Raw genomic sequence first — 14294 nt, forward strand, 5'->3', positions numbered from 1 at the left:
TTAAGACTCAGAGTTTCGTTGCGAATGACTATGAATCAAATTAAATTTATATAATGTTACACTTATTTTTGATGCTTTGAATAGGTTTTTAAAATATTTCTCAAATTTTGCTATTCCCCATTTTCTTGTATGGTTCTGATAAGTTGTATGATTTTATTCCACTGATTTTTTATTTATTTCATTTCATTTCATCCTCATAACAACCCTATGAGGTAAGTGCTATTGATATCCTCCATTTAATATATGCATACATTTGAAGCACAAAGGGGTAAATAATTTTCTGAAGATGGCAGGAAAGAGAAGGTAAGGATTTGAACCAGGCCGTCTCATTACAGAAGCTATGCTTTTCACGACTCCGCTCCAAGGCCTCACACGTAACACGGTGCAGATACGCAATGGTGGTGCGATACCGTACCCGTAGAGCAAAATCGTCCATGTATTCATTCTTCCAAAAAAAAAAAATCAATGTATTGTGGGTTAGTTTCACACATACCCAGTGATAACATGTATCATGATAACTCACAGTCAGAAATATTCACCTCAAGATACCAATTTTAAACAGCAATACCGAAAGTAGATACAGTTTATATGCCACAGTGTTTGTTGTTCTCGGAACTCGTACACTTTTTCTTACCTTCAGGCCTTTGCTCATTTCCTTATCGCTACTTCCTTAGTTATGCTAATGCCTCCTAGCCTTTTAAATCTCAGTTTATTATCCTTGCCTTAGGGAAGATGTCTTTATTCTCACAGTTTACAAGTTTCTATAGAACTTTCTTCTTTAGTAGTATGATTGTATTAGAATCAATTTAACTACAATTTAATTACTGTCCTGGGAAACACTTTAGTACACCCAGGTGGCATGCCCTGATTAAGTGGCTAATGTGCCCTCTGGTAAATGCTGATTAAATGAATGAAGAAATAATAGCTACTACCTGCTCTGCTCTTTTAACATGGCTTAGCAGCGTAAGTCATAATTAGGAGGGGAAGTAGGGTTGTCAGGCCTAAGGGCTTTGCCGAAGATATATGACAAAACAGGATTTATGCTAATTCAGCTATTAAAGGCCCTGGACTTCACCCCCTCCGAGGTTCTAATCAAACTGGTATAATGGCATGTGCATAAAGCTGAAGGTTAGTCAATAACTATGTCTGGGCTAAGAAGCAGTGCTGTGCCTGTTTAGGTGAGTAGCACACCAACTGAAATAGTAAGTTATTTCAGATGAGCCAGTTGTTTAAGAAGAGAGTAAGTAATATATTAAATGACACCCATTGAATACATAGCCATGTGATATGGATAATGTATGTAACAATCAGTTAAAATTAAGTGTAAAACAGACACTGCAATCATGTGTACAAAACTTTATTGTACTTTGAATAACAAGCATGTAACAAAATTTAGAGCATGACATAGAGACAAAATATCTCAAATTCTGTTCCTTACAAAAGGATTAACTACAGTACACAACAACTGTCCATAATATTTTACGTTTGCTTAAAAATATCAAGACATAGCAGGATTTGTGGAATTGCCTTTCCTTTTGACTACAGCGTTTATTCCCATTAGCTTTGCTACGATGAAAACTAACATATATGAACATACACATATAATAAGTGAAATGGAAAATGAAGGCAAACAACAAACACGTCAATTAATCAGCAACTAGAAAGCACAGTCATTTTAGTACTGCTGAACTTGCATTTTCTTTGAACATACTGGCCAGATACAGTGAAACATTTCTTTTTCTAAACTGTTTTCAATTTAATATTACATCATTTTGACCATTCTCAATGTAATTAATACTTTTTCTTAGCATTACCATTAATCTGATTTTAGAATCTACAAGTAAAATAAGAAAAAGCATTAATCTTACTCAGAGGTGATATTCAAACATTTAACAAGTAGTCCACTGACTACCTAACAAGGGCGGACACTGGTGTAAGCGACCACCAGTAGGGCAATACCATCCATCCCAGCTGAATGTCAGCCCTGCTCTTATTTCCAATGACCAAAGTCATGTTTTGGCCACTGTAGAAGCATGAGCTATAACATATAAAACACAAAATCTGCAGAGATGATATTGAACTCAAATATTCTACTACACGGAGGCTGAATTTGAAAGATTTCACAGTGACTAAAATTGACTAATAGGCAATGGTGTTTTTTCCATTTTATTCAACTTTGATTAAAACTAATAGATGTGTAAGAGACCCTTGAGATGTAGTTAATGCTACTAATCTAAAGGCTACAAATTACTGAAAAGCCTTTAAAACCAGCATATGTGACCTTTTATGTATTTTTCCTTAAGAAAAATTATAAAATGAAGACACCGAGGTACTTTAGTTCCTTTTCAAAGGATTACTGCTTGTTATCTTCCTGAGATGCAAAGACCACAAATGAAAAGCACCATGCCTAGGCTGCTGAATGAGGCATCAGACGCTAATAGTTCGGTCCTTTCCTAAATGGATCTCTTCCAACAATTACACTAAAACATAGTGATGGATCACAGATGCCAGGGGGTCCTGGTTGCCCCTGGATTCCAGGTTTTCCATGCACTCCCTCTTTGCCCGGGATACCTGGGTCTCCCGGAGGACCTTCTTTGCTTATTCCAGGAGGGCCCTCTGGACCTAAAATGGACATAAGTATTATATGAACAGAGGAGTCTGGATTTAGATGGAGAAACAGCTGATTCAACAAGAGATTTAAACAATAAAAAATGCTCTTTAAAAATATTTACAGGGCAGGTCACAGTGGCTCAGCAGGCCGAGTTCTCGCCTGCCATGCTAGAGACCCAGGTTTGATTCCCAGTGCCTGCCCATACCAAAAAAAAAAAAGAAATTATATTTGCACTAACATGAATAGGCTTTCTCTTGCCAGTTCTACATACCTGCCACTTTGAAAAGAATCTTCCAAAACTCATCAACAATTTTTGTAAAACTAGGGTAACGGCTATGCTAATGTAGCAATCATGTTACTGATTAAGATATTGAACTAACATTCTACCATTCCAATTTGTGGGGTTTACAAACTTTTATTTCTTCCATTCAGCATATCTTTTGCCCAAATTATTGTAAATTAGCAGGTGGCATAAGGGTAACTAGAATTCCAATCAATTCAGTTTTGTACCATATTTGCAGTAAGAAATGACTATTGCCGTCATACATGCTTTTTGGTTTCTATATCTAACTAAATACATTTTCATTATAATATAGTCATCATAAATACACATAGGTGTTATAGCACTAATTGGTCAATGATACTCTAGTAAATTCAACCAGCATGTTCTAAATGAATGAAGAGTTAACTTAGAATATTTTTGGCCTTTCAAAGTTGATGATATAAAATAATAACTACAAAATATAAGATTGGGGGATGGAGAGGAGTGGTGTGGAACACTTCCTAACTACTAATATTTCCTACTAAAACTACTAATAAACATTTGTTTAGCACTAGCTATGATTGTGGGTATTTCCACATTTCCAAGTGCTTTACTCATAACATTATCACCACCATTTAATAAGTGAGGAAACCGAGGCATGGCAAAGTTAAACAGCAGAGCTAGTAGAAACTGGACTTATTTTTAAGAAGATTGACTGAAGAGCCCATCTCACCATTACTCGACTTTTCTAAAAGTCATAAAGATTAAATAATGATATACAGTAGATAAGCGTGGTCTACTAAAACCATTCTAGAATGATTCTAAAGAGTAGATACTAGACTAACAGATAAGCAAGAAATGATCCTGATTTGTGAATATAAGAAAAAATATATAAAAGACTTCTAGCAATTAGAGCTCAATAAATGTATTGAACATGAATCACTCAAATAAAAGGAAACAAATGTCTCAGTTGCAAATTAGTTGGCATAGATTTACAATGATTTTCTGAAGGTAAAATATGCAGCAGCACTTATGAGCCTAGACCAGACCTCACCTGGTGGGCCAGGAGGACCTTGTTCTCCAGGATATCCAAACCCTTGGTTTCCTTTTGCCCCGTTTCTTCCTGGTAGGCCTGCAAAGTATCAAATATGAGTAAGCATGCATTTCCTGTAAAATCACTGCCTTTTATTGCTTCTCTCAAAGCCTTTAATATACACACTGAAAGAAAAAGAAATGTCTTTTTTTTTTTTTTCGGGTGCATGGTCCGGGAATCAAACCCAGGACTCTCACGGGGAAGGCGGGCGTTCTAACCACTGAACTACCCATACACCCAAGAAATGTCTTTTAAAAATTGCTTGCCATCTACTTTCTATTATTCATGGAAAACAGAATATTTGAAGAAAAATATCTACAATTACCAGTGTTCTAGACAAAAGACTAATGGGCATTAGATACTAAGAAAAGGAAATGATTTAGGATTTTTAAAAATATATGTACTTTTACTTCTTTCACAAAAATTCTAAATTATTCATATAATATTAGATAAAAAGAAGACAATAATCAGCAAACATTTCACATAAATATTCAAAGGCAAACAGAAGTGAGCTGTGTTGGGAAATTTGGTTACAAATCTTAGATTTTCCTATGAAGAAAACAAATGGAAAGAGGCAACTAACTGTAAAGAAAGCTGAACACAGTCAGAATAAAGGATTTGGCATCAGTGATTTTCTGTTTAAAGACCTTACAGAACTTAAGAAAAACTTCAAAGCACACTGTCAACCTTTTCTAATTTAAAGCTTTCATTATTTTTACCTCTCTTGATAATACAGCTTCAAAAAAACTAGAACTGTTCTTTAGCTCCATTGCTAAACCATTTTAAGACTTAGAGATTCACAATATAGCTAAAGCAATTGATAGAATTCTCCAAAAAAAAAGAGATGAAATCTCACCTATTAAAAGCATTTAGGGTGTGAACATAAAAAAATACCTTTTTGTAGTTGTTATTCATTTATTCAAACATATTAAGCACCTTTTAATCCTTTGGCACCTGGGCGTCCAGGGGCACCCATTAATCCAGGAACCCCATCTCTTCCTGGCAAACCAGGAACTCCTCGGGGACCTTCTGGCCCAATGGGACCAGGTGGCCCGGGAATACCGGGAGAACCATGTTTGGTTTGGCAATGATCACAGTTTTGAATTCTCCCACTCTGAAGTAAGGCCGGTAACTGGGCTGAAAAACAAAGAAACTTCATGTTTAAATGGAGAGGGAAATAACATCTCTAAATTTTTTTCTTAATTTATAGGAATAAAAGCTATATTTGATAATTGAATATGTGCACATCTTTTAGCCAATAATTTTGCTTCTAGGAATTTAACTGTGGCAATAGTCATTGCTCTGTGTAATAATTTTAAAAATAGCAATTGCTTAAAATAGGAAAAAAAACAGTGAAAGCTCTCCCAAATAAGAAATTGATCAATGAAATTATAGACATTCATATTAATTTATCAAGAATTAAGTTACGAAGAAAATATAATTAATGGTGAAATAATAATGATAAATTGCTTTAAAAAAGATTGCAAGAGCATTTATAATATTTCATCTTTATAAAAATATATTTTTAGGGAAAAAAGAGACAGGCTTATAAATCTTGCTTATTTTATTCTTTATCTTATTTATATCTTCTATAATTTCTACAAAGTTCCATATTTTTGCAATTTGAAAAAAAATTATTAAAGACTACGTTTGAGACTCACCTCTTAATACATCAGTGCAAACTTGTCGAATAAACTGTTCTGAAAATTCTCTCCCCTGTATCAAATAATTAGGATCATAACATGAACATACCAAGTAAAAGGCAATGAAAATGTGAAAACCATGAATGCAGAAGTGTACGTACGGGTTTCCCATCCAATCCTGGAGGTCCTTGGGGACCTGTTTCCCCAGCTTGCCCCTTGGGACCCACAGGCCCCATCAGGCCATCCAGCCCAGATTCTCCTTTTGGTCCAATGGCACCTCTGACACCGGGTTCTCCCTTTTCACCCCTCTAAAACCAAAACAAATCTTTAAAAGTTCTACTCAAATATTTCAGAAGGCATGACTGCATCATAAAAGAGCTTAAGGATACGAATGCACACATACAACCATGTGTGATGTAGGAAACACCTGGGAGATACTGTTCTTGGTTAAGAGGGAAATTTCTTATCAGATTAAACTCTCATCCATCTCCTCAAGCCTGAAGACATCACTATTTATTGAGTATAATGAGTAGACAATATATGCAGGGCCAGAGATACAACAATGAACATTACACAGTCCTGTTCCCAAGGAGCTTATATTCTAGTGGGACAATATGGAAAGACACACTATCATTCACTGAAAAAATATGTAGAAAAAACTCAGCTCCCCATCTAGAAGAAGAATCGATAAAATTGGCCAATTTAATAACATTTAATACCCAATTCAACTAGTGAGATTCCAAAAATCACTAATTAGGAACACTACTGAAGAACATGAAAGATATTTTCTGCTTAGAGATGTCAGTAGTTAGACTTATACAGTAATGAGAACCTAGTCAAGAAACTGAAAAAAGAGAAAATATAGCAGAAAACATACCTCTCCTTTTACACCATGATCACCTTGAATTCCCTTTGAAATTAATAGGGAAAAAAAGTATAACAATTACAAAAACTACAATATTAGTAATGCAGCACACTTTTTACATTTCATGAAACTTCAAGTTTCACTTGAGAATGTATTGATTTTCCAAATTAATGTGAGAATTACATATATAAGAGAACTTGTTTGTCTTACTAAAGGAAACTAATGACTAGGCAATATGTTTATCAGGTAATATAAAAATGTTTATTTACATAACTGCTTAATTTCTAGAATTGAATATTCTGGCTACTACAGATCAAATCATGTAAGTTAGAATGGGATTTTACTGGATTTAAAATATATTAATGATTTTTATAAAAACTAAAGATGAATGATAAGGCATGTTTATTCTGTGATTAAGACATTGGCTATTTTCCCAGGTCTGTGAAATAAAAATGAAATTTTCATTGTGTGCTATTGATAAAGGATGAGTTAGATATCATTAAAGTGATTCACCAGATAGAAAACATCTATTTTCCTGTGTCTAAATGATCCCCTGCTAGAAATTAGGAGATCAGGGAATCAGTGTAATGTACAATGCTATATTTTTTTCCCTTAGATATAAACACTAGGGGGCCCATACTTGGAGATAACTGTTCATTACAATCACTGGATACATCTGGATGGTTTGATTTATTCATCCCATCACTGGCTGTATTAAATTGTTCCCACTCATCACTTTCACATATTCATTCAAGTGAGTTATAGATAATGAGAACTCTCAGGAAAGACATTAAAATTTTACATATTTGAAATTTATTTCACAGTAAGGATCCCAAATCATCCAATGTCTGTTCAGGGAAAAGGGTATAATGAAAAGGAGGACTTCATTATTCAACTTTAAAATTAAAACTTGATATTCTGCAGTTCAATGTGAAATGTAATATATAACATTTCTCATAATGAAATTTGAGGGTGGGTGTTTAGTTTGATTTATTTCCAGGTCCCTTTAAATGTGGATATCCAAATTAGATAAGAAAGAAGAAAAAATTAGGTGAAATTAGAGCTGGTTGTGGAGAAAGGGTAGGTTCTCACATTAAAATGTGATCATAAAAACACCAAATACTGAGTTTTTTATAAAAATATATTAGTGAGTCAAACACTCTCAGTAAGGTCACTTCTTAAGTTTGTCTCTGAAGAAATACAGGGGCAGTCCCTACAAGACACAATCCTACACTGGAGGCTATTTAAGAAGGAAGATCAAATGGAGCTTAGGACTAGAACTGAATTAGAGCTGAAACTGAAAACAGCTGACATCTGAAAATCCATTAAGATGATTTCATGAGAGAAAAGCTCATTTGGACTCCACTTACAAAATGAGGGCCAAAAGTTCCACACGTGTAGCACTTGGTAGGATGACAATTTTACATAAGACTTGGTTTGCATAAAGATCTTGGGATGACTATACAGTTGCTGAAAAGCAACAGCTGCTCGGGCCCTTGAGTATTCTATATAGGCTCAGTTCCTGGTGGTAGGAAATGCAGCATCCAATAAATCCAGGGCAGAAGCTTTCTAGGGAACTCTGATCCTGCCTTAGTAAAGAAAACACTCTATTTTTCCTTGAAGAGAGGAAAACAAGTTAATAGTACCTTGGAGGAAGTGTCATCCCTAAGCCAGCAAGCTAGCTAAATTTTGAGCTCAAATTCCAAAGAAACATTCCTCTTTTCACAAAGTTATTTTAACAGCATTTGGTGAAAGGCTTGGGGTTGTGGTGGAGGTTGAGCAGATGAAGGTGCATAGATGCTCCTATGAGAAGAGCTGCTTCTAGATACCCTGGGACAAAGTCAGCCTGTGTTGCCAGGAAAGGGAACAGGGACAGAGTCAATTGTGTCACTGAGTGCATTTGAGTCAAGAAGAGGAGCACAAAATGAAAAGAAAGCTTAGTGTGCCAGAACATAATTGTACACAGGCCAACTCATTTTTCTGTCACTTTTGCTTTTACTGTTAGCATCTAAATTCTCAATCCTTCTTAGTACCCAAGACTCTCCTTCTATCCTGTATACAGACAACATTGGGGTTTTACACTCTCAAATGCTCTCTCCACCATGGTCTCTCAGATTCTTTCAATGAAGGAAACTGAGATTAATGTCCCTAGGGACATTTATTCCCCTACTTATAGAATTGGTCTCATTACTGCATTTTTCCCCATCTACCTCAAAAAGGACCAACCCATGCGAGGAATGTCATGTACAGCTGGCCCTTTCATTCAGGGCCATGTTGGAACTGAGTTCAACATGCTGTAGTCATGCTACATAAGTATTCCTTACTTTTACTCTTATTTTTTGTGTATCCAATTTGGCTCTGTTCAAACTTACATACCATGCAGCAATCTCCCTGAAACACTACTTAATGAGGGAAGTTTAGTCAATGAAGAAGCAAGACAATCTTAATATATATCTGTTCTATAATGCAGTCCCCCTCAGAATAGCATTTTTAAAAGCCTGGAGAGCAGTAAATTATATCTATGGATAAACTAGAGGGCAGATAATACATGTCTTCATGACATTTGGCACCATATGTTTACATTTCAAGAAGAAAATCAAGACTAAGTAATAGGTATGGAGAGGCTGCCACTGTGTGGTTGCCTCTGGCCAATAACTACTCCAAGAAATAGGTGGTATTTTCTACCTTCAGTCATACTTGGTCAGAAAAAAAGCAATGAAAAGCATAAGCACCCAACCATAAATTTTACCAGTATGAGAAAATCAAGATATAAAACAAAGAAAGAAAAGTACCATTGCCACCCAAGATTTTCATGCTTGTATATTTGAAAGTGTGTTATATCTGTTCTTCTCTCACATATATTTTCATCTGCAAGTAACCCTCTCTTAACATTTTCCATTTACATGACTCCATTATTTCATTTTTCATCAAAGAAAATAGTACCTGTTGTCCTGGAATTCCTTGTCTTCCATTTTCTCCTTTTTGACCCTTCAAATTTTAATGAAAATGATTGATTAAATTGAACACATATGATACAATCACAAATACAATACGAACTATGTATTACCCAAACAGAAGTGACTCAGATATATATACTATGATGTGAGATAAGGGGAAGTTAGTATCTCAGAAGGAAAAGGACAGAGTTAACAGTTAAAATTTAACTTGATTCTTACAGTTAAAATGGATAAAGGAAAGGAACAAACTAGACTTCTGAGGAACACATAAATCATTTTAGATAGTTCAGGATGTTCTGCTGAGTTCACATTAATGTCATGAAAACAGCTTAAAAATCAAATGGATATGGACACTTTATTAGTTTCAGTGACACAAACATGCTTAGCATTGGTTATGCGCATGTGTGGACAAGAAAGCTTCTTTAAACTTTTCTTTAAAAAATAAAAATATATTGCTACATTTTAGTTAGAAGCATTTGAGAGAAGGCCTTTAGATCAGGACAAATAAAAGAGCAAAATGAATAAAGACATAAACACATTTAACCATTCAATAAACGTTTTGGACATCCACCATGTATGACATTGTACTAGACTCTGAAGCACTACTTCAGCCCTATTCTGCACAAGATAATTAGTATTTTCTAGGAAAATATAAGCTTAAATAATATAGTGCATTAAAGTTCTAGTGACTAAACTTTTAAACCATTATTGCATACCAATTTTTTTTCATTTATTTACATAAATGAATTTCCATTACTTATTGAGTGACACCTTTGTGCTGGCACTAGGGACAACAAACATAGCATTGTTGTTCTCAGGTTCCTTACTGTGTTTGGGGGAAGTAAACAATTAAATAAAGAATGATGAAAGGCATGATGTCATCAACATGGTGACATAAGACATCACCTGGAAAGTCTCCCCAGAGAATCAGCTAACAAAAGGCCAAATCCCACTTGCCTAGAATTCTGGGGATGATAGAAACTGGGGAAGGATGCTACAATTGCTGAATTGAATAAAAAGAAAAATAATCTCCAAGATCAGGTGGGAATTTCTGTCCTGGACGCTTCCCCGTCATCAGTTACACTGAGTTGGGGAGTCATATAGAGGCAGTTCCTGCTGGATGCACACTGTAGAGCCACTCACAGCAGTGAGATAGAATCCCACACATATCCAGGCATAGGGACCCAAGTCCACAGAGACCCAGGGAAGAACACAAGCTGCTGAGGTGTGTTGTATAACAAAGTGGCCCCAAGAGAATAAAAAAAGAGAGAGAAGAAAACCATGGCAGAATTGTTGGCAAGATGTGTGCACTTGCACTCTATCTTCTGTGGGCTAGACCACCTAAGTGCAAAAAGGACTTTTCTAAAATGACCAATCTTTCTGGATTGACCTCATCTGGCTCTCTGGGACAGGATACCCAAGTGGGAAAGAAACAGAGACAGAAAAGCCTCACACACACAAAAATGGGGTAAAACTGAACTGCTGTAACTCAGGACTGGTCCCCAAACTGAAAAGTGTAATGAAAAGGGGCACTAAGTACGGGAGAGAATTTAAACAAATCATGGGAGCTGGGGAGAAAGTTTGGCATAAAAGTAAACAGAACAGACAGGTTTACAGAGAAGGAACAGAGGAAAGAAAACTTTCTCCTGGAGGTGAAACAATTGCACAAAAAGTGCAATATTAAAAACTGTACTGCAGGGTAGTGTGACAGTGGCTCAGTGGCAGAATTTTTGCCTGCCATGCTGGAGACCCAGGTTCAATTTCCAGTGCCTGCCTATGAAAAAAAAAAAAAAAAAAAAAAAAACCTTGTACTGCATATCCAAGGCCAAAATCACAGGAAGAAGAGTTGAGAAAACCTGAACTGTTAAATACAGCTACTCTAAAGGTCTAGAAAAGCTGGACCAAGAGTCAAAGAAGAGCCTTATCACAAAGCCAATCAAGAATCAAACTCTAGATAAGAGAGAGAAACTGACTTCAGAGTTAACTCATTAAAATAATCAGATGGCCAGACATCAGCACAAAATGACAAACCGTACTAAGAAACAGGAATATGTGGCTTAGTCAAGGGAACAAATTAAAATTTCAGAGAAGACAGAATTTGGAACCAATTCTAATTAGAATTTGGAACTAATTCTGATGCTTCTAATCAAAGAAGTCCAAATAAATCTCCTAAATCAATTCAAGAACTTGAAGGAAAATATGGATATAGAGCTGAATTATGAAGACAATGTGTGAGCATAAAGAAGAATTTGAAAATATTACAAAAACACACATAACAAATGATGAGAATGAAAGACTCAATAGAAGAAATTAAAAATGTCCTAGAGGTATACAGCTGTAGATGTGAACAGGCAGTAGAAAGAATCTATAAGAAAATGATCTAAAAGAGTAATCTAGAAGTAAGGACAAACAAAATCATACAGTAAGAAGAAAAGATAAATGAAAGAGCATAAAAAATTAAGCAGCATCTCAGGGACCTGAGTGACAGCACAAGATGTCCAAACATACACATCATGAATGTCCCAGAAGGAGAAGAAAAGGAAAAGGGGGAAGAAAGAATATTTCAGGAAATAAGGACCAAAAATATCCTATCTCTTATGAAAGGCATAAATATAATCAGCAAGAGGCACAACATATTACAAACAGAAGAAATCCTAACAGATCTATAATCCCGAGACACATAATAATCAGGATGTCAAGTTTCAAAGATAAAGAGAGGATTCTGAAAGCAGCAAAAGGGATTTGTCAAATACATGTGATCGTCAATAAGACTAAGTGCCAATTTTTCATTGGCAACTATAGAGGAAAGAAGGTAGGGGTATATTATATTTAAGGTACTAAAAGAGAAAACTGCTAGCCAAAAAATCTTTATCTGGCAAAACTGTCTTTCAAAAATGAGAGAGTGTAAAATATTCACAGAAAAATTGAAACTGAGAGAGTCTCTCAACAAAAGAATGGTCCTACAAAAATTACAAAAGGGTGTTCTTCAGGTTGAAAGAAAAGACAGGAGAGAATGGATTAGAGTAGTGTGAAGAAACGATTATCAGTAAGGGAACTAAAAAGGTACATGCAAAACCCTATAGTACTGTATCCTCAATATACAACTTTATTCTAATTCCTATAAGAGTCAGAATACAGCTGAACAAGAAAAAGGGGCCCATTTACTGATAATGGACATGCAAAATAAAAAAGAAATGGGATTAAAACAACATCAAGAAGGGAAATGGAGGGATATGCAAGTAGAGAGCATGTATGCTATTGAAGCAAACTGATCTTTTCAAATTAGATTATAGATGTAGATGTGTAATATAAATCCCAGGGTAACCATGAAGAAAGTATTTTTTTAATGCACAGAAACAGATATGAGAAATGGATCATTCAGATTCATCATAAAAGATAAAAAATACAGTAAAGGAGGTTGCAGTAATGGAAAAGAAAAAGATATGACATATAAAAACCAATGGACAAAATGACTGATGTAGTACTGCCTTTGCAGTAATAATACTGAATGTTAATGGATTAAACTCCCCAATCAAAAGACACTGATTGGCAGAATGGACAGAAAAGCATGATCTAACTATATGATCTTTACAAGAGACTCACTTTAGACCGAAAGACACAAATAAGTTGAAAGTGAAAGGATGGAAAGAGATATTCCATGACAATAGTAACCAAAAAAGAGAAGGGCTATCTATATTAATATCAAACAAAATAGACTTTAAGTCAAAAGCTGTATAAGAGACAAAGAAGGACACCATATAGTAAAGGGGCAACATACCAAGAAGAAATAACAATTATAAATATTGATTACTGTTCTGGTTTGTCAGGCTGCCAAAACCAGCTACCATGACATGCATTGGCTCTTACAATGGGGATTAAGCATATACGCTTACAATTCTGAGGCCATGAAAATGTCCAAATCAAGGCAACATCAAGATGATACCTTCACCGTGAGGACCTCCTGCCAGCAATCCTGAACTCCTCTATCACATGGCAAAGCACATGACAAGGTCTGCTGACTCTGCCTTCTCTTCTGGATTTTGTTACTTTCTGCTTCTTGCATTCCTCCCTCTCTGTCCTCTTTGTCTTAATTTCATGCTTTTGTAAAGAACTCCAATATGAGGATTAAAACCACCTCTGGGTGAGATGGGTCACATCTAAAGATCCTACTCACCAAAAATCCTACTTATGAAGGGTCTATGGCTACATGAATAGATTAAGTTTAAAAGCATATTTTCTGGAGTTTCAAATCTTTACATGCACTTAACTACAGTACCCCCCAAAATGAGGCAAACTGAGGGAAGAAGTAGACACCTCTACAATAATAGTTGGAGACTTTGACCATTCTCATTAACAGATAGAACACTTAGAAGATCAAAAAGGAAACAGAGAACTTGAATAATGTAATAAGTAAATTAGACCTAATAGATATATACAGAACACTGCACCCCAAAATGGCAGGATACACATTCTTATCAAGTGGACATGGATCATTCTGCAGGATAGACCACATGCTGGGTAATGAAACAAATCTCAATACATTTTAAAAGATTGAAATTATACAAAGCATCCTCTCTGACCATAATGGATTAAATTGGAAATTAATAACATTCAGAGAATAAGAAGATCCACCTATATACAGAAGTTAAGTAGCACACTCTTAAAAATCAATAAGTCAAAGGAAAAAATGCAAAAGAAATCAGTAAATATCTTGAGACGAATGAAAATGAGAACACAACATATCCAATCTTATGGAATACAGTGAAGGCAGTGCTGAGAAGGAATTGTATAGCCCTAAATGCTTACATTTAAAAAGGAGAAAAAGCTTAAATCAAAGATCTAACTACATACATGGAGGAAACA

At 35.4% G+C, this 14294-nt stretch overlaps 1 protein-coding gene across 2 annotated transcripts in view; it reads right to left on the reverse strand.

Annotated features, from left to right (window-relative positions):
- Positions 1-1379: 1379 nt before the first annotated feature.
- Positions 1380-14294, reverse strand: part of COL21A1 (collagen type XXI alpha 1 chain) — a 202356-nt gene continuing 189441 nt past the window's right edge. For both annotated transcript variants that reach the window (XM_077162122.1, XM_077162121.1), the window contains 7 exons: positions 9418-9462; positions 6487-6519; positions 5771-5917; positions 5628-5682; positions 4903-5103; positions 3928-4005; positions 1380-2622 (listed from right to left, as the gene is read on the reverse strand). In XM_077162122.1, coding sequence (XP_077018237.1) covers positions 2435-2622; positions 3928-4005; positions 4903-5103; positions 5628-5682; positions 5771-5917; positions 6487-6519; positions 9418-9462 — 747 coding nt within the window. In that variant the 3' untranslated portion in view covers positions 1380-2434. The remainder of the gene's footprint in view (positions 2623-3927; positions 4006-4902; positions 5104-5627; positions 5683-5770; positions 5918-6486; positions 6520-9417; positions 9463-14294) is intronic.

The sequence above is a fragment of the Tamandua tetradactyla genome, chromosome 5 (assembly GCF_023851605.1).
Source record: "Tamandua tetradactyla isolate mTamTet1 chromosome 5, mTamTet1.pri, whole genome shotgun sequence".
Lineage (NCBI taxonomy): Eukaryota > Metazoa > Chordata > Mammalia > Pilosa > Myrmecophagidae > Tamandua > Tamandua tetradactyla.